Genomic DNA, 25,284 nt, shown 5'->3' on the forward strand with positions numbered 1-25,284 from the left:
TGCCCTTATTAAATCTGACTATAAATTGCCTATGTAATTGCTTGCTATTCGTCCCTTCGTTCCTTCGCTTGTTCGCCTGTTCACTCGCTCGCTCGTTGATATTCGCTCAGGTGTTGTTACCTTTCTGACCTGAGTTATTCGACAATAAACTGTAGTTGCTGCTATCCTTTGTCTTCTAATTTTACGCACCGTTAAGATTAGAATCATAACGGTTATCGAAGGGAACGATTAACGAATCGCGGCACTACACACTATCCATCTTTGCTTATAATGCTTGTGAATTAAGACAATATCGAGGCAATATGCACAGTATACACATATGTCAATAAGAGACTGATCAATTGTAGTCCTAAACATCAACGGGAAGATTCAAGTAAACAATATCAAGTTGTTAGGATTTATAGATACTGTTGGTTTACTTCTACTGAACTGTAGCTGATTGAGTCTAGCACATAGGAAGGGTCGAGCTAAATTAATTACGATACATAATTCATAGAATCCTATAAAACTAGTAACATCGTTCAAAAACTATGGACAAAATTAGTGATTTTCAGTTTTGAGAAACCAGTTTTGTCTCTAACTGAATCATTATTTTGCTATCATAAAATCTTTCCCTATGGATATGTTAAGAACGTTAGATCCCCAGAACTCACTTGGAAAAGGTCCTAATTTTGTAATTTTATTCTGAAAATTTGAATTTTATGTTTTTGTACCAAGAAACGCTTATCTGACTTACAGCTTACATTTCCCACTCGGAATTCCTTGACTGTCATTGGTTGACAGATTTTTTTAGTACGCTATTTTGTGGCTCTCCCAAGAGCGTTTCTATCCTTGTATAAATAAGCTTGATTTATGTGCTTAGTGACCTCGTATTTCCTACGCCTTATCAAGACTTCTTGATCTAGTTAGTTGGGCTGGAGACAACGGATTAGCATAGCCTATCATGTCACTGTGTCTTTGACCTTCGTTCCGTTTACGGAGTAGGTGAACTCGTAATCGCATCAAGCATATCACTAAGGTATACAGACAATTGAAACTATTCGGCCTAAAGTTAGCAAAGAATCTGGTTGTATGAAATTACAGAATATCTCACTAAAATCTGACTACCATACAGTAAACAGTTAATTTGCAAACTATCAATCAATTGTTTCAATCTTCACTGTTACTTCTTTAGATATCAGTCCATCGTCTCCGACTTTATTGTTCATACATTTTCATATCAATCAAGTTTCGTTCCCGTTCTTTCCTGATCGATCTTCTGCCAAAATACATTCTCCCCCTGACCATCATCATATACTACTTATATGGATATAAGTAACCCACACCACAAAACTAGCCAGACGATCAAATATGGTATATTGTACATCAAGATAATCGTGTGATCAGAATCTGTATCCTTAAATGACTGAACTTCAGGAACGTTATTACGTAATAACGAAGATAATTAAGAGTCATTGTATAATATCAAATTGCGACATTTACATTTTAATCCTTCCTAATAACTCCTTTTTGTTTATTTAGTAAATGATTTTAGTTGTTTTGCTCCAAAATATGGTGATCAACAAGTCAATTGTGATTCACATAATAATAATAGTCAAATTGGTGTAACCATCATACCATAGTAAGTCTCTTTTTTGTTTACCTCCTATCATAAGATATCCTAATGTGAATGGGTTTTTTTCACTAATTAAGACTATACAATTCAAGATCATTAGCAATTTAAGGTGGCTACATTATGTAGTGTTAGATGGTCATGAGTAGCAAGAAGAATATCCAATATCAAGTAGATTTTGGGTCTATTATAATATATACAATCGTAAAGAAAATTGATTTGGCTTTCAACATTCTATTCCATGTTATTTAATCTATCTATTTCTATTGAGCTTTTTTGGGGTTGGGACTGATTCAGTTCTGTGTAGAATTGAATTGTTCAAACCAATAGTTCTGTAGGCTAATGGGATCATTGGGTAAGTAATAGTGAGGTTAGACACAGGGTATTAGGGAATGATGGTAAATCAGTTTATGAAGTCATGAATCTTCATCGACTGAGATGGTTAGGCCATGTGTTACGTATGCCTGAACACCGACTACCACGACGCGCTATGCTGACTAGTATTGAGGATGGTTGGAAAAGAGTTATAGGCGGTCAAACCAAAACATGACATCAGTTCTTGAAGTCACTAACTTCTAGTCTGAGCCACGTTGGCAGATGCACACTACTTGATTGGCGTCCATGTGACTATCTTAATCAATGGTTAGAGACTGTGGGTGACATGGCTCAGAATCGATCACAATGGCGTGGGTGTATACACTCTTTATCTTCCCTTAAACTTTAATCATCCAATCAGAAGTGTGGCGCGTGACTCTTCGCTCTTTTTAGATGCCTTTGAGGAACTTCTATTCAACACTGAATGGATAAAATGTTTCCCAACTTTTTCAGGGCTCCTTTGGACTTTTTCAATGAGTACATTAGATCTCCCCAGTAATAAATAAATAATCAACTGAATTTTAGCTATCGAAATACAAAATGTATGACCGTAATATTAATAGTGATATCAACCAATTATTTGAACAGTACATGTATACTAAGATCTACAGTACTTACATTTTATGGCTTACTTCCAGCTATAAATGATGCATGCGTGCATGAATAATTTACTTTGAAACTAACCGATACTCATTTACTTAGTATGCAATAACACTTCCATTACAATCAATTATGACTGGACTCAATGCCTAATTAAATCATTTGAAAATAAACTGTTAAGGTGGATAGTGGCCAGCAGTGAAATCCAGTTTGACTCACGTTTCGTCCTATTTGAGACTCGTCAACTGGATTTACCTTCATCTCAAAGTTGATGTTCACTCTGGGACTCGAACCCCAATATACGTTTACAACACCAAGTGAATACAAACTGTTAGTTATTGATTTGTATCCTTATAGAAAGTATCGCTTACTGTGAAAAAACACATCTGATATAGATGCTAGAGGGATATTGAAACAGATAACAGGAATCATCTTAAGGAAGAATTTTATGAACCTGTTAGATGTATTTAAATGTTTGAAAACTCTAGAAGTGGACGAACCAATCAGATACAAGGTAACAAGTCTTGGATTTTGGTGCAAACTTCATTCATCTATTTGGCTAAGTAGCGTCTTGGTAATTTGGCTGATGTCAGTTCGTGATGAAAATTTGAAATTTAGTTCCTAACCTTAACCATCAACTGTAGATCATAATTCTAATTTCTCACACTGGTTTATAATCGTCATTTAGTCTTAGTTAACAAGTGAACATTCTGAAGGTCACTTTAGCATCGCTGAAAGGTCGTCTTCCCCTAGTTTTTTTGAATTTCAGATATCGAAAAGTATAGTAGTCAGGATATTGTCTAGGAAGTTATTCTTTATAAATTCTAGTTCACCGAACCTATTAGAGTTTTATAATTGATATACTGTTTACTTTTTAGTGAATTTTGTCAATTCAACAATGATTTGGCATCAATTTATTTAAATGATCGTCTATGTGCACTTAGACAAGTACTACTGAACTTATCAATGATCAATAAATTAAAATGTAAGATAAATATGTTTTGTTCAATTAAATGAACTATGATAACATATCACCTTACTTAAGATGATTCTCAATGAATATATATTCACTATCAGCTACTTTTTGTAACGTAGGAAGAAATATCTCAAGATCTTGTTAAGTTGAATTGTAGTGAACAAGAACACAGGCGGAGACAATCAAACGTATTCGAATCTCTTAGTAAAATCTGAGAACTACAGTGAATACTTCATTTGCAAAGTGTCAGTCAATCATTTTCGAACTTCATTGTTCCTTCATTTACGCAGCAATCATTCACTGTTCTCATTTTTCGATCTTCTTTACCTTCTGTCACTAAGCATTTCACTTTTGATTGGTGATACATACTACTTATATTTATAGAAATCAGTAGCAAATACCACAGAATTACTACATTTTTTGAATGAACGTTCGTGCTCATGTCATTTGAACAAAAACACGAAAATCTTTGGAATGATAGACATTTGTTCACTCATGTTCTTAAATTCTTGAACGTTCATAAAGTCAAAGTTGTTACGCTAAATACAATACCGTTTTAATTAATTGAAGTAGATTTTTATTAGAATATGAATATATGTATATATGGAGGTTGAAAAGTATGAAGACTTCCAGAGTTGAATAAAAGTATGATCTGTTGTGAGATAGTAACTCACTGAAGACAATGGTGAACAGTGGCGCGATTTCTTGGATTGTTTGAAATTAGACATTAACACCGTTGGATGCCGGTTCAGTGGACTGGAAGTTAGGCGTTCTCGCACGATCACCATGAGTCCTGAGTTCAAATCCCGTGATCGTGGATGCGCGCTGCTGAAGAACCCCACACTGTGAAAAAACGGCCGTCCAGTGCTTTCAGGTTTTCATGGTGGTCTAGCTTCAATTGACTCATGATCTCAACTATTAAATTACTATAATGTCCACAAAACCCCTTTCTCATAAAAGGATAATCGTTTTATTATGCAATCAAAATGGCCTAAAATGCATATCAAGTCATGCAACTTATTAGTTAGTAGTAAGAGATTTCAACTTAGACCAAATGGAGAAAAAAAGGGTAATTCAGATAAATGGCAAGATCTAGTTTAAAGTACCGGCGGTAAATATTTTTGTTGAAGAATAAACCATTAAAAATCTCCAGGTTTTAATTTGCTTTCGACATAAAACTTCTTCATGACATCTTTTGATTGTTTATGTGATTGGAATACTTTAGTCCACTTTATTTACAAGCAAAAACGGATAGTGGCTAGTAGTGGAATCCAGGACATGCGTTTCGTCATATTTTGAACTCGTCAGTTGGATGTACCTGCATCTCAGAGTTGATGTTCACTGTGGGATTCGAACCCATCATTGTTCGCTGCAAACGCCATCGCGTTATCAACTTAGCTACAGGATGCACATATACCAATTTGAGACTGATTAATTGCAGTCCTAAACATTAATGAGAAGATTCAAGTATACAATAACAAGTGAATTTGCTACTTTATTTACTTTACAAAAACTTCAGACAAATTTATTACCTCTGTCCAAGATGTTTAGCCATAATTCTTTGTTTAAGAAATCGTTTGGTTTCATTTTTAGAAGATAATGCATTCAGTTTTCAGTCAGCAAGACAAAGATTTGAATTCCACTGTCACTAAAATCAGTTTGAGCATCAGGGTTGTATGAATACCCTTCACACAAAGCGTGACTCAAGGTTGAGTACATAAAACTTAAGAAAATTCAAATACATCTTAATGTTTGATATTCTCACCAATATACAACAGATTCAAATTTTATCGTTTTTATTTTGCTATATTTTATAGGTGACGAAGAATATCTTGGTCGAATATATCTAGATGCGAAAGAAACTCGTGATCTACCAGCCTATTGGTACAAGCAATCTAAAAGCTCTTCGATTACTAAGTAAGTTTGATTGAAATTTCATTTACAGATACGTCTAAGGATAAAATCTAGCGACATAATGATAGAAAATACACTATATCGTTATATAATTACTTATATATTTAAATTGTCTCAGACTTGATTGTTATTTCGTTTCCACGCCAACCATCCTCTTTTTTATCTTCTTAACCTTCTGCTTCCAGGTAGTTCACTTTCGATTGATGATAAATACTACTTATATCTATTGGTATCAGTAGCACACACCGCTCTCGTCCTCTTTTTAAAATAGTCGTTCATGCGGTGGTTCTGCTCGCCATGCCACTTTCTTCTCTCCTCAAATCTGTGCCACGCTCTCCGTCAAAATGTTGAGTCTGAGGTTTTCTATGGTAGTGGTCTAGCTTCAATTGACTTATGAACTTAACTATTAATAGAATTTATCAAAAGCATTCAGAGAATTCATTCAGGGTTCATAAATCGAACTGAATTCATTCACTAATTCAATGATTCCGAGTTAATCGACTTATCATACTACAGTTTATTTTATAAGATAATTAAGTCACAACGTAGAACTTCGTACGTACGTACATCAGTTCGAGTTGCCATACCGCATTTGCACGGAGACACAATTGTCGACTCAAATCCCATAGTGGTAGAAGTAGTAAGAGTATAAACAGTAATGGGAAAGATTAGGGTTTGAAGATGTTACTCAAGAAATATAATCCAGTAAAATAAATTTAGAAAGAGAAAAAGGATACAGACATGAAGAATTCAGAAGATTAGAATTTGGTAGAACACAAAGAGTGTATGCACCTTCGCCATTGCAAACGATTTTGAGCCATGTCATTCAAGGTCTCTAACCATCGGTTATCATCTCGCGGATCCCAACCAGGTAGTCTACACCTAGCAACATGGCTCAGTCCACTTGTCAGTGACTTCATGGACTTGTGCCATGTTTTGGCTTGCCCGGCCCTAGCTTTCTTCCAACCTATTCCTACACCATAGAACATGGCATATCGGGTCAGTCTGTGGTTGGTCATGCGTAACACATGTCTCAGCCATCTCAACTGATCAAGTTTTACTACTTCATCAATCGATTTTCCATCCTTACCTAGTACCGGTTTCCTAACAACTGTATTACTTACTCGGTGGTCCAAGGATGCTTCGAAGACACCTATGATCAAATACTAGTAACCTAGGTATATCCTCTACTCTTACCGGCCATGTTTCACTGCCATAAAGTAAGACGGAACGAACTGCTTTGCAGTAAACCCGTCCTTTGGTTTATAATTAAGTCATAACTAGTTATCAGTACTTATCTATAAAAAAATCAATTTCGAATTTCATCCTAGAACAATTTGATCAGTAATTCAGTTTCCTAGCTAGAATACCACAATTTAAATGTGGACCATCTATTTTCTGGGTTATCCAACTGCTCCGAGGATGATTAATGAATCACGGAGTTAGAGTCCTGAAATATTAGACATTTCATTACAACACTTTTTTTTCATTAGTTTGTATTTGGTTAATCTTAAAGAATGTCCTTTGTCAGAACTTCTGCTAACAACTAGTTCCATCTTCTGGTTTGAATTCTACAATTAACATTTAGTTTATTATATTCAATTTCTTTTTAGATGGAAGATTCAACAAGCTTTTTCATTTCATCATAGTGGTTTAATTCGTTTTTATAATTTCACAGTACCTGCTTATCCGTAAGTATTAATTAAATATGCTAATATTACTAATATTATCAGAAGGGGTTTTGTGGAGATTTAGTATTTTCATAGTTGAAAGCGTGAGTCAATTGAAGTTAGACTACCATGGAAAACCTGGAAGCAGTGGATGGCCGTTTCGTTCTATTATGGGACTCCTCAACTTCGTGGATCAGTTGAAGTTTGACATTAACACCGTTGGATGCCGGCTAGCTCACTGGTCTATCGGTTAAGTGCTCTGGCGCGAGACTGATAGGTCCTGGGTTCGAATCCCGCGAGTGCGGGATTGTGGATGCGCATTGCTGAGGAGTCCCATAATATTGTATATTTAATATGTTTCATCCAAAAGCTTAACTCAATTGAAAGGCTTCGAGAAATTGAAGAGTATCTGATTATTATTTTATGACTACTAAGGATTCTATTGTCTTCTATACAAGTATATTAGGGAGTCCTGGTTTTGTAGTGTATACCACAAGGTTAAAATAAGTGATTTTGATTTGCAAACTATTTATCACTCACCTATCCCTTTGAACTCTTTAACTGTTACTCAACTCCAAGCTGTTCGTCATGGAACTTGAGGATCGTGGTTTTAATTCAATAGATGATCTACTATATAAACTGCTGATTATCCCATTAATCTCCATGTTTTGAAAACCGTTTAAGTTTATCATCCAAATAAAGGCAGTTGAATTGAGTGGAATCATCTTGATTCAACTATAAGCTTTTTTGTGGTTAATTCTACATTCTTTAATTACATATGTGACTATTCTGAAGAAAGCGTATTAGGAACACGAAGTTGATGCAATTCGATCACATTATTAATGTAGGCTGCAAATGAACGAAACCTTGATATTATCGATCTATCTCCAATGACTGATTAGTATAGTTGATCCAATCTCACTGGGTGATATTTTAAAAATACTTTAGTTTTGCAAATAGTTAACAGTACTATCCTCTGATGTGTTTCAACAAGTATGAAGCTTAGATAAGTCGGAACTTGTTTCGGGTTGGTTACAATCAGATATGAATAAATATTCTGCGACAAAAGATAAGTTTTTATTATTTTTAAAAGTTATCTGAAGCTCTATTCAAACAGGCAGAAGTAACACAGTTATATCACATTCCTCATTGAACTTGACGTTATTTGGTGGGAAAAAATGTTTTTCTCCGGGTCTTGGTACTCATTAGAAATTTGTATTCAGAATTTCTGAGACAGTCTCTTTCTTACACGTATTCTAATTGTGAGGACGGTTCACATGTGAACGTGAGGAAGGTCTAAGAAGCTCAGAAGGAGCCGAATATATTCCATCCAGTCAGCTTTTGAGAGAATATTCCAGAATCACTACGTGTAGCTTCCCTATTGGACAAATGCTAATAACCCCCTGTGTGCGGATTGGATAACTATAATGATGATTTCGTTTTTACTAAAAACTATAAATACCTGACAGTTTTGTACCATAATTGACACTGTGTTGGGAATAACATTCCTACTTACTAGTCTTCCGTCTTCTCTCTTGCGACGTTGAGGGTTCGATCGTTCAAGCAGTCTAGTAGTACTCGGCATAGCAAGAATCTAAGGCTCTAGATATAACACTAATTTAGCGTGTTCAATGTCAAAGTTAGATATTTTTACTTAGGACTTAGATTTATTAGAGGGTATATATACACTTGTAGCTATTGATGCTCAATCATGAACCGAGGGCCTCTAGTTGTGAATAGACCATGTTTAATAATTTATCAAATGTATCAAAATGATGTCAACATTTCAAGCACTTTCTTTATGACTTCATTTTAGAAATTTTATAACAGATCATATTGGTGGAGTGGAAGATTCATTGTATTCAGCAACTATTCTAACTAGCCGATATTTATCTGAAGATAATGTACTTGTATTTCATACACCACCAAATGATTGTAAGTAGTTGAGTTATCAAATGTTTTAATTTAATGAAGTAACCTGTGTCTATATCATCTGTTGGATCTTGATATAAAGTGTAGGTGTTTATAAAGCTTGTGACTTAAAGCAATATCGAGGCAGTTCGCACAGGATGCACATATGCCAATAAGTGAGAGACTGATCAATTGCAGTCCTAAATGACAATTGGAAGATACAAGTAAACAACACTCAGTGTTCAGGTTTACCATTATAGCGAAATCATTGAAAGTGAGGTACCCGAAACTCCAAACCATAGTTCCACATAAGCCATTTCAACAAAGCTTCACCTTTATTGGTATCTCCTTATGAATTTCAAACATTGAATATCAGAGAATGATATTTCTGACGACTATTTTGTAGATTGGTTTAATTATTCAATCAATATCATTGAGGAGTGATCAACTACAGAATCATAAGATTTAATTAAGATTACCAGTTACCATGACACTATCAAACAGTTCATAAATGATATGAGATGTTTATTACCACGATCTAACATAGAAAAATATGTTAGAAGTTGATGTGAACAGAGAAATAAGAAGCCTTGACAAACTACGGAAGCTGTTTTTGGGGACGTTATTTCATTTAATTCAAAGCTTGTAGAACTGTAACATTTACTTTTGCCTTTAGTCTATTCTACAGATCATAAGCTTCCATTTAATGTATGATTCACTGTCACACATCTTTCTGTTCCAAAGGTATTGTAATTCAAATGTAATCTTTCGTAATCCATTGTTCTACTTCAATGCCCAGTTTGGAAATAATTGTATTTTTCCAATTGTTGTACTTTGTGGTCGGGTTAGTCATCTATTTATTCTTGTATCTTTTTACACTAATCTGAATTCGGGTACCAGATCGGATTTTGGAATAAAGCGAGTAGTTTTCCAGTTGTCTTGTCTAGTTTCCTTCTCTCTACCCCACTTCGAACTCACACATACTGGCCTCAAGGTTAAGCCAGTCAGCCTATCGCATCAAGGTCTCAATCCACATTAGACAAGTTATCCTCGGCACGAAAATGGGTAGACGTAGACAAGTCAAGGACGTAACAGAAGTTTACTTTGAATAAAACTCCGTACATGTTGACATTCACGAGATACACCACTTTATAAACGTAGAATATAAGTATGTCACACTCATCTTCACTATCATCAACACTAACCCTACATTCCTGATATTACAAAATAAACTCATGTGTACCTAATTCTCATATATGAGTAGTTACTGAATAAATACAGAGATACTCTTAATATGATCAAAATACCCTACCGAAACTTCATACTCTAGGGTAAGCAATATTTCTTCAAATTTACCCTTGAAACCTTAACATTTCACATATCCTATCCCCTATGTTTAAGCAAGTTATCGGTAACAAGTACTTTTATTTCTTAGTTTGGGAAACCATTTAGTCAATCTTGAGTAATTTGAGGTATGAATTTGTTTCTGCTTTTAGTTTTATTGTTCAACCAATCTACATTTTATATTTGAAATCATTGATCGATTGAAGCTAGACCACCATGGAAAACCTGGAAGCACTGGTCTAGTGGTTAAGCACTCACGCGCGAGACTGATAGGTCCTAGGTTCGAATCTCGCTAGGCGGGATCGTGAATGCGCACTGTTGAGGAGTCCCACAATAGGAAGAAACGGCTGTCCAGTGCTTCCAGGTTTTCCATAGTGGTCTAGCTTCAATTGACTCATGATTTAAACTATAAAATTACTGAAATCTCCACAAAAATATAGCGTATTCTGATAACAATCTACATTTGTTGTATCGTCTAGTTGTCTATTATCTTATCACGATTGGTTAGCATATTCTTCTGCAAATGATTGTTTCTTATTTTTTCTTCTTCACTTTCGTTTTGTTCTATTGTTTAAAACTTTAAATTTCTTGGTTGTACTCTCTGTTCTGAATTCATTTTCGACCACCGGAAATAACCGTTGATGGTCTATTAATGTTGTCAAATGATTGAAGTTAGACATGTAAATCAGTAAATGTCAGCTCAATGATCTAATTGTTAAGTGTTCATCTCGAAACTTGAAGATCTTAGGTTCAGTTCCCAGTAGAGTCCATAATTTGAACTACCGAGGAGTTCCATACTAAAACAAATGTAACACGTGAAATCAGCGGTCGGAAAAGGGCACGACAGATCTAAAAGCACAACACACAGTGTTAATCGAGAACTTCACACCAAGAGAGAACACGGAGTGGAAATCACGAGCCTCTTCATTTTCAAAATCACAATTCTCGGGGAGAGAGAGTACAGAGGGAAACAGTCAGTTTACAAAGTAGTCTTATAAGTCATCCTGTAAGCTCAGTGTACGTAGTGTTTTCTCTTCTTCCTCCAAAAAGTTTATCCTTAGTTGCCCTGCAATAGAAAGAAAATAGAATCTATTAGTAACAGCATACATAGCGATTTCAACTCCGTTACACAAAATAACTATTCAACAATTTTCTTGGTTTTTAATGGTTATTTAATGAAGATCTATTCGGGATATGTCAGCCAAGGTATATTCGTCAAGTTAAAATTCTCATAGTTGAAATCATGAGTCAATTGGGAGCTAGACCACTATGGAAAACCTGGAAGAACTGGACGGCCGTTTCGTCCTATTGTGGGACTCCTCTCAACAGTGCACATCCACGATCCCGCACTCACTAGATTCGAATGGAGGACCTACCAGTCTCGCGCCGGAGCACTTAACCGATAGTTAAAATTCATCTGTAAACTGACTACTTATATTGAGTTACGACTTGTTTCATTCATATAAAGTAAATCCTTTAAATTACTTTTCTCTCTGTTTAGTATTTCGTCATTTTTCTAGTGAAAAGTTAAATGTACCTGTTACCTTAACAACTACCGTATTCCATGAACCAAGTAAAACACCAATGGGTATAGTTGGATTACAAATTACACATACACAAATACAAAATGAATTTAATCGTATAACAAATACATGTTTTACGGGTAAATGTCATGTTTGTGGTGAACCTGGTTTCGATTGTTATATTATTAATCAAGCTGCAATGATTTTGGCATCAAATGTAGGCGAGAAAGAGGTAATTAGTCTTTAATAATCGCGAGATATATTTGGAAATTATAAATGATTCTGAAAGAGAAACTAGGTTATAGACAGTTTTGAATAGCTGATTTTTGATATTCCTAATGTATGAATTTTGAAGATTCATTTTCTTCTACTAAGTCTCACTTTTAGTTCAGGTTCTGAAGGTTGAATGAAGAATTCAGAACATCATTTTTTTAAATCGATCGATCGTCCTGACGTAGACGTTTATTTATTTATTTATTTAAACACCTAAATATTGGTACAAAAGGGGCACAAAATACATATGCCCCACACAAGTCACTTGATTTGTGTGTGAGCTGGGATACTGCCAGGGTGTCCAGACTGAAAAAGGTGGTTTTCTTAGGGAGGCCACATTCCGAGCCTATGATCTGAAGGTCTAATCCACAAGGCAGCGGAGCAACGTAAGCAGATGCAGTCCCATGGTAGCCGGTCACCAACGATTGGTTGATATTCAGTTTGTTCCTTCAGGATCGTGGAGTCCATGTGCACCATTGGTTTGTTATCAGGATTTTTCAACTCCCCTAAGTGAACTCTCCGTGTCCATCAACCCGGTTAAAGCACCGGACATTCGCTTTTCTTTCTCTCAATTTTGCAAACAACAGTAATGGCAGGAGAAGGCAGTGAGTAGGACTTCCCTGTTAATGGTTGTATGCACGTGGCCATGTGAGAGCATTTGGAGAGGGAGAGCGGACTCTCCCCAGTCTCGGCCGTACCAGGGCATTTGGGGGCACAATTAAATGAAAAAATGTATTCGAATAGTTGAACATGTCTAAACTAGCTGTTTATCATAACTACCCTGTTAACATGAATAACTGGTTATTGGTTTGATTAGACCTATAATTATCAGCGCTTATGATAAGCATCTAATGAGAATCATACATCTAAAAGTGTTTACACACCTAGATGCGGGGGGTTATTTAATTATTGATACGAATGGTAGTGCTTATTCTTAAGTAAGTGCCAAAAGATAGTGATTCACAGACACATTATTCTGGATCTCAACTAAGTCTACCTTAATCTTTGTAACTATCTTGATTCAACTGAGCTAGTCAGTTTAGAGTAGTTTTACATATGTTGTCATTATATTTGTTTAACCCCTATAATATTTCATACTGTGAAATACAGTGTACAAACTACTCGTTTTTGTGTTTAAAACAATTTCAGGTAGGACAAAGTTTAAAAGAAATTAACTGTGCACTTGTTGAAGATTTGGTCAAACATTCTATATTGAATGAGTAAGTAAATTCATGTATAATTGTAGCTAAGGATGTGCACATACGTTTGTATGATATGGCAAACTGATCTAGATAACAGAACATTTACCAAACTCATTTTAATTTGAATTATAACAGTGTTTCTGATTTAGGGGTTGAGTTTAAATGAAGGTAGCCTGAATAGACTAAAACGACAAGGGATATATTACATGACAAGTTTTTCTACTAGAAACAACTATGTTGGAAAACAAAAACAGTTGAATATCCTCACCCATATCCAACTTTCAAAATTCAACAACATCACTGCTTCCAATACATCACTGTGTATCTAGACTCGTTGATGAGGTTGTGAATCTTCATCGACTGAGATGGTTGCGCCACGTATTACGTATGTCTAGACACCGGCTATCACGACACGCAATGCTCACTAGTATAGTGGATGGTTGGAAGAGAGTTATGAGCGGCCAAACCAAAACATGGCATCAGTGCTTGAAGTCACTAACTTCTAGTCTGAGCCATGTTGGTAGATGCAGACTACGTGGTTGGGGTCCGGGCGACCATCATAACCAATGGTTGGAGATTCTGTGTGACATATCTCAGAATCGATCACAATGGCGTAAGTGTATATACTGCCTGTTTTCCCTTAGACTATAAGATTAAAATTCCTTCATATCTTTCTTCCTGTACTATATCCTTATACACAACCTATCTTTTATATATTACCACCACTAAATTAACTACATCTATGAATTCGGTGTTCATCTTGTTGTGCTAATGAGGTGTGGCAACTTGGACGAGTGCATATTTGTGCCTGGTCTTACGTTGTAGCTGACTGACTGACTGACTGATCTAGACTCGTATGTCTAAGGTAACATCGTGGTACAGCCAAAGGTGACATCATTAGTTATGGACTTTATCATAGAGAGATTAATCCCATGTGCTACACCATTGTAAGTTTTCATATATCCATTCAGATACAGGAATATTGATTAATTCCAAAGGTTTAGCATAAATAGTGAGAGCGCTAAAGGCTTGTATAACTCTTGCTATGATACTTTACGTCTTTATGGTGCGAAGAACATGGCATACTAATCATCAATTACATGAATATTGTTCAATAATGAAACTGAGTCGTCCACATAGTAATTATCGTAAAGACCATCTCTATATATTTAAAAAAAACACATAAAATATCATGTACTCTTCTAGATGTGCTTCCAGAATGTCATTGATGAGTGAATTAAAGAAGAATAACAAGCAGGAGTTACATTGTCCTAACTTTCTGGTGTTTTGAGATTCTATAAAGAGGTGATCGTAACACTTCATTCTACCTGAGATATTTAGCGATTTTTATGGACTTTATTAATAGCATGTACTTCTAGCTTACAGCCTTATCTATGGAACTGAAAGTAACTCTGATGTCAAGATACTCAATGATTGTTTATCAAAAACACATATGTTGATGTTCAAGCATTGGTATGAAGGTGAAAGCGCGGTCTGTGCACTGACAATCTAAGTGAAATTAGGCTTGTTCCTTGTGAGACAGTTTTTCACATAGTTCACACACTACTCAGTATATTGTAAAAGATTTATTTCAATGTGACTTGTAAAAGATGAAAATCCCAATGCTTCTCACTTGAATTACATAGTCATTTAGGAGATAAAATACGATAACCGTTTTATTCCAGAATGACAGAACACTCATTCTATTCTATCAACTTAAATGCTCCAGCTGGTTAACTCATTAGTTCTTGAAAAGAGATGAAAATAGTTCGTTTGAATTGATTTCACTAGTTGGATTTCCATCCGGCGTTTCTCAGTTTTAAGAGGATTATTGTTTACCAAGAAACACAGGACTGTGTGTTCAATTTTCCTAGAACAGTTGTATGGTTAAGAGGTCTTTTGAAGTGCATCACCCCTTTTTCCAGATGTCTTTGGTGACTACTGATTAACATGGTATCACCTTCACAGATCGTTTCACTGCCATCATATTTCCTGGTGTAGTTGTGTTCTGGACAAGTTGGGTTAGCATGGATTTGCACACTCAGCCGTTAGCTACACTTTCTATGTGAAATTTAGAAAAACTAAGTGGTTGCTTAAACCATAGTTTGGAAAACAGTATATTAATCTAAAACCCAGTGATTGAAATTCATGTTGTAGGACCAGTGAAATGTCACTGAGCTCTAGCCAAATCATTCGGCATTTGGGTCACTGAATATTGAACAGATCATCGATCGCTGTCAAAGTCAAGGAAAACCAACGCGCATCAGTTAATCATACTCCACGGACTGACTCATGCAGTGGTAGTCTCACTATCTCCTCTGTAGTCATTCTTACTAATATATTTCCGTAATAACGTCCTTTGTATTGTACGGTCTTCAAAACATCCATAGTACCTTGATACGACGAAGAGGTAATCCACTATAGGTGTGACTTCGACGTTCGCTATTGGTCACATCATTCCCATCTAACTCGAGTAGGCCCCAAATCATTTGACATAGATCATCTACGTTGGTGATCTATACTGTACTTTAACCACTAACTCAAATATTCAGTAGTAATTTCTTGTTTTTATACACCTTTTATCTGATAATTTTCCCTCTTTTTATTTAAAAATCTATTAGGATATATTTGTATGATTTCCAAGGAATTTGCATTGAAACATCACAAGAAACTCCTAATTTCGGAAATCATTTATACCCAGTAAGTGATTCTTTATAATAAAATGTACACTTACAAATTCCATTAGACATATTCATATATTGATGAAGTTATGTCCAGTTCTAGTAGTGTAGTGTACAAGAAGACGAGTGAGGACAATCGAATGTATAAGATGGTGGTCAACAGGAAACCCTGGACCCGGGTTTCGTGCTACTTGGCACTCGTCAGCAAGGTATACCTGTATTCTTGAAGGAACTGGTGTATCTATGCACAAAATTATAGACTATCTCACTAAAATCTGACAACCATACACTAAATAGTTCATTTGCAAGCTATCAATCAGTTGTCTCAATCTTGACTGTTCCTTCTGCAAATATCAGTTCATCGTCTCCTATTATTATTGTTCATGCATTTTCATACCAATTGCGTTCCATTTCCGTTCTTTCGTTATCGATGTTCTACTGAAATACATTCTATGCCTGACCATCGTAATATACTACTTATGTGGATATAAGCAACCCACACCACAGTAGTGCTACTTATTGACTAATCATATTATTTATTTGTGTTTTTGGAGGTATTTGTAAACAGAATTCGCCATATCAGTTTTACTGTGTTTGTACATGCTTCTCAACATATTTGTGTATAGTATTCTGTTCGATTTTGACTAACGCAATACATTTTGATCCCATTTGATCACACATATACTTGTTAAGACATTTGCATACGAAAACTAAAAGGTCAACTAGACAGATCAAAGATAAACCGTAACAAAGAAAAGGAGTCGCACAATAGGACGAAACGGCCGTCCAATGCTTCCAAGTTTTTCATGGTGGTCTAGAGTCATGATCTCAAATATTAAAAATAGAGTACACAAAAACAATGTGATGACCAGTCTGGATAATAAATCAGTATTACCAGGGTAGATTAAGAATAAGAAAAAATTGTTCTTGAAAACGTAAAAGGGGATTTCAGTTTCTGTATAGCCAAGGCTTCAATAAACCTTAGTATGCGCCCTTGAAGGCTTTTGTACAACACTACAAATTCTGACTTGATATCAACTTAATGACCAGTCTCAACCAAATATTCCGCAATGGTGGAAGATATTTGTTTATCATGTGATCTTATTTGACCATAGGAATTCCTTTTTTACTTCTGAAGCCATTTAGGTATGTGTTTCACTACCCTTACTTTCAGATCACGATTACTCCTCCCTATGTATGTGTTTCCACACATGCATATGGATTGATAGACACAGTGGGATGTTATACAATCGGATTGTTCGAAATATCTTCTTTAGGTTCTACATGTGTGAAAGGTTAAATTTGTCTGTTTCCATCATTCGTTACAAAACGTGGCTTGAAGTATTTCAGGAAATCCTTTTATCCTCACTTCGTGATACTTTTAGTTATTGACACAAAAAGAATAATGTCAGAAAGGGTTTTGTGGATATTATAGTAATTTTAACAGTTGATGTCATGAATCCATTGAAGCTAGACCACCATGGAAAACCTGGTAGCACTGGGACGGCCGTTTCGTCCTATTGTGGGACTCCTCAACATTGCCCACCCACGACCTTGCCTCACGAGATTCGAACCCAGGACCTGCCAGTCTCGCGCGCGAGCACTTAACCGATAGACCAATGAGCCGGCATCCAACGGTGTTAATGTCTAACTTCAACCGATCCACGAAATCGGGTGACACATCCATCATTGTTTTCAGTGAGTTACTATCTCACAAGTCGAGGCGGGATCGGAGATGCGCACTGCTGAGGAGTCCCACAATAGGACGAAACGGTCGTCCAGTGCTTCGAGGATTTCCATGATGGTCTGGTCAATGATCTTATCAATTATTTAGTGAATATAGTACATGATCAAAGTACCTTATTCTCCCCGTGTTTCTTTACATTTTAGCCATTTCGAATTGTATGGAAAATAATTATATGGTTCGTAAATGAAATAACCTTGTAAGTGACTCTGACCCTGATTATTCAATACTCGATTTCTCATGTTATATGTCTACAGACCTTTATATATTTCAAAGTTCTTGACTTAATTTGACAAATGGGTTAGTTTATACAGTTTTTCTTTATCAATCGTCAGTTGGATGTCCATAATAACTTTGAAAACAAGGACTATTATGACTTCTAAATTTGGATCTTCTACTAAGTAAGTCATTTGTTTACTGATTTCCTTAAGAACTGACAGGAGAATAAAGCTACTCATGAAAGATGTATCAACATTCAGGAATTTTAATAGTCCTTTTCATATGGATTCTTGGATACTGATTCTATTGTATGTTAACAGTCTATGAGCATTGGGACAGATTTCAGTCATTTTGACCCGTAGGCTGAAAATCTGGTCATCGAATTCTCTTTCATCTTGAAACCTTACGTCTATCATTAAGATGCTAGATTACTTTCTATTTACATGTTCATACTTTACTAAATAATTTATTCAATATATTCGTATTTGACCGATTAGTGTAAAATGACTTATGAGTAGTTTTCTTCAAGTCCACAGAAAGAAATTTAAACTTACCTTTGGTTAAAATAGTTACTAGCTTTCACCTACTATGCTGTAAATAAAATCTAATTTGAGATATATTGCAGTATAGAGCTTTGATTATCAACATAAATATACTCAACCTTAAGTTTACGTATTGTTTGCTTATTCAAGACGATAGGAAAATTTACCCCCCCCCTAACATTTGAAGGCTGTTAAAATGTTGAAGGATGATATTAGGATTTCCAATTCTACATATCAGTAGTTCTTTTAATATTCAGTGTTTCTATACGCTACTGGGAACTCAGAGTAATGTCGGTGCCATCAGCAAATGTTTAAGTTTTAATTACAAACTAACTCATCAAAGTTCTCAAAGAGTATTATCCTAAAAGTATTCAGTACTGTCAGTATGTGCTCACCACTTTAATAGCTATCAATCAGGCTTAGCACTTTAGTGCCCGTTATTGACTCCACTATGATCAAATGATAATGATGCCAATGAAGTGTATATCCTATCTACTTCGTATACATTATACTATTGACAAATCACGTTAGCATTACGTAGAATGAATAAAGTCGAATACGATTAGTACTAAGGATGTGTATATGAGCTATTTCAATCAAATCAAAGAACTTATCAGAAGGATGTATAATCACCTTCCTACAACCTATCAAAGACATTGACTGATTATAAAATGTCGATAGCTTCAATACAAATTAATGTATGAATTTTAGAATCCTGGAGTGAATTCAATGCTCATTCAAAGAAAGAGCAAATCTTCTATGTTCAATTGTTGATTTCCAAAATATTAATCATTGAGTTGAAAGAAAATGGTGTTAAGATAATTATGTTTCTCCCCAGTTCGTAAATGTTTAGAATTCAATTATTATCCAATGAATTATCAAATGAACTCAAGGTTACTTACGCCTGTTCCCCCTCGTTATGGAGTATAGGTCACCCACTAGTATTCCTCATTCAAACCTGTCCTGGGCAATCCTTTCCAGTTCTTTCCAATCGTTATTCATCCTTTTCATATCTGCTTCAATCTCCCGATGCAGTGTGTTCTTTAACCTTCCTCTCTTCCGTTTCCTTTCCGGATTCCAAGTTAGCGCTTACTTCATGATGCAGTTTGGTAATTTCATCAATATATATCCTATCCACTTCCAACGTCTTTTCCTAATTTCCTTTTCATCTGGAGGCTGGTGAACTCAAGATTGCTTATTGACAGTTTAATTAGTAATAGATTGTGACAATGTTTCATATACTTTTTTCTTATTTTTAATCATTCAATAGATTTATGTTTGGTTTTGTTGAAGATCTCTTGTCGTATAGGATCACATTTGGTCAAAGTAAGTTATTTCAGTTTGTTTGCTGCTTCTTGTACATATATGATTCAAAAAAAATCAATGAAAGATAGTTGGAAATTTTAGTAATTTAATAGTCGAATTCTTGAGTCCCGAGAGCAGGATCGTGAATGCTCTCTGCTGAGGAATCTCATACTGGGAAGAAATGACCATCCATTGGGTTTAGGTTTTCCATGGAGGTCTAGGTTTAATTGACTTATGAATTCAACTATTAAATTCCTCTTTATATTTAATTAAAACTTAAAATATATCCTTACCGGATAATTCACATTTTGTTTAGTCAAAGCAATTGCATAGTATATATTGCTCTCATGTATTAGATGAGGCTCTAATCCTGATAAATAAGCTTCATGATGTGTTTATGGAGTAGTTATATGCTATGAAAAACATTGATCTTGTTGTTACTTCTATATGATACACATTAATTTGAAAACAAGCTTGTTTTAAGCAAAGATGGGTAGTGGCTAGCAGTGAAATCCAGCTGGACGCGCGTTTTGTTCTATTTGGGACATCGCCAGATGGATGTACACCTGCATCTCAGAGTTGATGTTCACTCTGGGTCTCGAACCTTGTATCGTTCGCTTCAAACGCCATCACGTTATCTATTTAGCTACTGAGTCCTGATAGCCACGTGCTTGTGCAACGGAGTGAAGTTTAATTTCACTTGGTGTCGTTTACTTATATATTCCTATTGTTATTTAAGACTGCAATTTATCAGTCTCTCTCTTATTATCATATGTGCATCCTGTGCGGACTGCCTCGATATTGCCTGAAGTCACAAGCTTTATAATCACAAACGGAAAGTGGTTAGCAGTAGAGTCCAGGACGCGCGCTTCCTTTGCTAATGTGATGTTTCGTTTACTAGTTCGAATAATAAGACATGATTCTATGACGTTTATGATCATTCAGCCTAAATGTAGTATCCTTACTTGATTGAAATTATCAACAAAACATTTGTAATTTTGTGATACATGGTGATCACTTGAAAATTGACATTTGTTTCACTCAGTACCATGTCTAAATGCTACCCAAATAAACTATTATTAAAGGATTTGTTTAAAACAGTACTTAATACTAGTTCAAATAATATGAAGAAAAGTCAATAATCTCTAGTTTGTTAACATTGGTGATCATAAAAGGCATAAACTAAATCAAACAGGTTTCCTTGATGATAACCTCCAGTTTATGATAAATCCGCCGTATAATAAGAAATTTTATTATATTTGAAAATCTTTAAAGCAAATATATATGTAAGAACTTCCAAATCTCATTCGAGCTGCTTATGCCAAACGAAAATTTATTCGCAAATTCATTTTAACTACTTTTAATATTTAATAGTAGTTTGAAACGATATTTCAATAAAGTATAAACCAGACATTCTATAGTAAGCAAAAATGGATAGTGGCTAGCAGTGGAATCCAGGAAGCGCGTTCCGTCCTATTTGGGACTCGTCAGCTGAATGTACAACTGCATCTCAGAGTTGTTGATGTTCACTATGGTACTCGAACTCAGTACCTTTCGCTCCAAACGCCATCGCGTTATCTACTCAGCTACTGAGTCCTGATAGCCACTTGCTTGTGCAATGGGGTGAAGTTTAAATTCACTTGGGTATTGTTTGTTTGAATCTTCCCATTGATATTTAGGACTGAAATTGATCAATCTCTTATTGGTATATGTCCATACTGTGTGTATTGCCTTGATATAGCCATAATAGGACGAAACGCACTTCCTGGATTCCACTACTAGCCACTACCCATATTTGCTTACAACGCTTGTGAATTAAGGCTATATCGAGGCAATACACACAGTATACACATATGCCAATTAGAGACTAACCAGTTGCAGTCCTAAAAACATCAATGGGAAGATCCAAACAAACAATACTAAGTGGATTCAGACTTCCTATAGTTTTCAACAATTGCTCAATTCCATAAAGTTACTTTATTCTAATTATGTGATAAACTCTCCCAAAGTATCTAGTATTGTATTTTATTTTAAGTAAACAAACAAAGCTATAAGAAAGTGTTAAGAAGAAATCTAATTATCTAGTTTTTAGTCATTCCTTTCTTTAAAGAATAACCTCCATAACATTTTCTTAATTCATATTTTCTCAAAACATTTACTATTACTTGGTTAGTTGTCACCAACTTTAGTTCGGTACCTTCATTATACTCCCTAAGATCACTGATCTTTAATCTGAGAAAGAGTTATTCCTTTTCAGATTTGACATCTGTATGGAATATTAATTTATCCTGAAAGCCCAGTGTCTTTTATTATTAAGACAAATAAACAAATCGGAATCATTGTAACAGACAGTATAACCGTATTGAATATGGAATTCCTTAAATAACCAAGTCTTAAATTCAATAAAGTAAATTTAAGCGTAGTTTATTGGACTAATACATATTGATATTTCTATAAAACTGAAATAACCAACAAATTTTTAAATGCTGAGGAGTCCCTTATCAGGATGAAACGGCCATCCAATACTTCCAAGTTTTTAGTGGTGATCTAGCTTACATTGATTCATGAATTCAACTATTAAAATTAGTACAATCTCCATAAACCCCATTCTGTTCATAATCATCAAATGTTCACAAGTGACTGGTTCCAAGATTATTTCCTAGAGTTTTATTGGGAAGCCATAACTAATGCAGCTAATTTGTGTCGAATAGAGATAGGTACCTACCTTTGACAATGGAAGATGGTTGCGCAATTTCGTGGAATAATTACCGCTTTAGTTAATTCATTAGGTAGATTTTTATTAGTATATGAATATGCGTGTATATATAGAGGTGGAAAAGTATGAAAATTCCTAGAGTTGAATAAAAATATGATCTGTTGTAAGATAGTAACTCACTGAAGACAATGGTGGAGAGTAGCATGATTTCTTGGATTGTTTGTTGAAGTTAGACATTAATGTTATATCCTAGTGAAGACATAAGTACAGGTAACTCCCAGGACCTATTAATAGACGATTATTCTATATATCTTCTTATTGTTTAACTATTGAGTAATTAGATTATGTATATCTATATTCATCTTATTATAAGCTTCATTTTGACCTATGAATTATTACTGTACGATTTACTGTCCCTAAATTATACTCAGTTTATTGATTATTGTCTCCCACATTTGACTCGATCTTATATAAATGTTATTTCCCATTTTATGGTATGATGTAGTCTGTTTAGCTGGTATATAAACCGAGTATGCTTGAAATAAATGATTCGCATAACAGAAGCTGTAATTGATGTTTTAGACTCAATTGGAAGGGCTAAGCGGAAAAGGGACCAATAAGGACGCTAGACTACTCATACCAGTTGAACGTCATTGATTTGGCACAGTAATAAGATTAGACAAGTCGTATTTCAATTGGTGGGTAATTCACGTGATAAAAGCCGGACATAAAGATCAATAACGAATCAGCATACGTCCTTTGTTTATTTTGTAAAGTCATAACAATTAACACCGTTGGATGCCAGCTCAGTAGTCTAGAAGTTAATCATTCACTTATGAGACCAAAGATCCTGTGTTCGAATCCAATGTGCAGGATCGTGGATGCACACTACTGAGATGTCTCATATGAGAACAAAACAACCATCCAGTACTTCCAGGTTTTCCATCTTACATCAACTCATGAATGAACCTTACCATCAAAATAATCCTCCTTCTTTTTTTTTTCTTTTCCATAGAATGGGGTCTATATTCAGAAACAGAAGATTTAATAGATAATGATCATAAAGAAACATTTACATCATATACAAATAAAGAAAATAATTTACCATCAGAAGATTTTATGATACGTCAAAATTTAATTTATTATAATAATCTAGATCAAAAAAATACAAAAAAAATCAATAATCGATATCAAGATCTATCCAATCAATATCCATATGATAATACCTTAATAAATAATGTGATCCATGAAAGACCATCTTATATTCATATCACCGAGAAACAATTCATTGAAGATGATCCAAAGATAATTGATAAAGAATCTTATGAGAATAAATCAATCATTGAAAGTCCATTAATCCCTGAATTAAAAGAAGAATCTATTGATGAATTATATGGTAAAATAGATTATGATCCATATGATACTCAATTAAAAGCATTAACAGCTATAGAAACATGTCGTAAAGAACAAACTATACAAATTCAATCTATATTAGATTTACAATTAGATAATGGTAATATGATCAACAATAATAACAGTACTACAGATGAAGTGATCAATTATCCTGAATTAACTAATACAACATCAATCAATATAGGTTCTAGCATATTCAATAAAGGTAATAAACTTATACCAGGTAGTTTATTAGCATGTGTTCATCGTTCTGTACAACAACGTTGTCATTCAGGTGCTGGTACTAGTAGTTTTACTGGACGTTATGCATGTGAAGCAATATGTGAAATTGTTAGAGAACGTATGCCACATTTAGCTAATCGTTTAGAAGATTGTAAACAACCATTAACATCATGTACAGAAAGATTTATTACATATAATGTTATATTAAACAAATCAAAACAATTCCCGAATGATCATCATAGTCCATTGAAAGCAACTGAGAATAATCTATCAATGAATGATAATGATTTTACTGGGGAATATTGTAATGAATGTGGTGGACGGTAAGTATTCAAAAACAAAGAAAAAAATGATATACATCTTTTTGTATATTAATCTTTAGTTATATAATTAACATTTACACTTCCTCGTGGAGAAGTATAGTCCGCCCACCAGTAATCTCCATCTAACCCTGTCCTGGATAATCCTTTTCAGTTGTTATTCATCCTCTTCATATCTGCTTCTATTTCCCGGCGTAATGTGTTCTTTGGCCTTCCTCCTTTCTTCTTCCTTTTAGGATTCCAAGTAAGGAATTGCCTTGTAATGCACATTGGTGATTTCCTTAATGTATGTCCAATCCCTTTCAAGTATCTTTTCCTAATTTCCTGTTCAGATGGAAGTTGGTTTGTCCTCTCCCACAAAAGGCTGTTGTTGATAGTATCCGGTCAGTGAATGTTGAGTATTTTGCGTAGACAACTGTTTATAAATATTCTGTTTTAAGTTTAGAGATGAGTTTTTTTGGTACATTCAATTTGAGATTTTTTGACACGTCGAAGATTTTTTAATGAAGGAGGTATCTTACATGCCCGTCCGGGCATTTTTATAAATACTTGTACCTTCTTGACAATCGTTGTAGTAGTTCTCTATGCTTCAGATCCATACAGTAGAACTGTGTTGATGTTCGTATTGAAGATTCTCACTTTGATATTGATTGACAGTTGTTTTGAGTTTTATATGTTCTTTAATTGTGGAAATGCTGTTTTTGATTCACCAATCCTCGCCT

General features: G+C 34.9%; 1 protein-coding gene across 1 annotated transcript in view; it reads left to right on the forward strand.

Annotated features, from left to right (window-relative positions):
- The window catches only part of Smp_134050 (putative dihydropyridine-sensitive l-type calcium channel), a gene marked incomplete at both ends in the record, with an annotated part of 78,805 nt that extends 54,236 nt beyond the window's left edge, over positions 1 to 24,569 (forward strand). Inside the window, 8 exons of the mRNA XM_018795366.1 lie at positions 5,381 to 5,480; positions 8,964 to 9,082; positions 11,904 to 12,157; positions 13,348 to 13,418; positions 16,022 to 16,100; positions 17,972 to 18,024; positions 19,857 to 19,912; positions 23,623 to 24,569. Of these exons, the coding sequence (XP_018649686.1) occupies positions 5,381 to 5,480; positions 8,964 to 9,082; positions 11,904 to 12,157; positions 13,348 to 13,418; positions 16,022 to 16,100; positions 17,972 to 18,024; positions 19,857 to 19,912; positions 23,623 to 24,569 (1,679 nt within the window). The remainder of the gene's footprint in view (positions 1 to 5,380; positions 5,481 to 8,963; positions 9,083 to 11,903; positions 12,158 to 13,347; positions 13,419 to 16,021; positions 16,101 to 17,971; positions 18,025 to 19,856; positions 19,913 to 23,622) is intronic.
- Positions 24,570 to 25,284: the final 715 nt, after the last annotated feature.

This window comes from Schistosoma mansoni, chromosome 2, assembly GCF_000237925.1.
Source record: "Schistosoma mansoni strain Puerto Rico chromosome 2, complete genome".
NCBI classification, from domain to species: domain Eukaryota; kingdom Metazoa; phylum Platyhelminthes; class Trematoda; order Strigeidida; family Schistosomatidae; genus Schistosoma; species Schistosoma mansoni.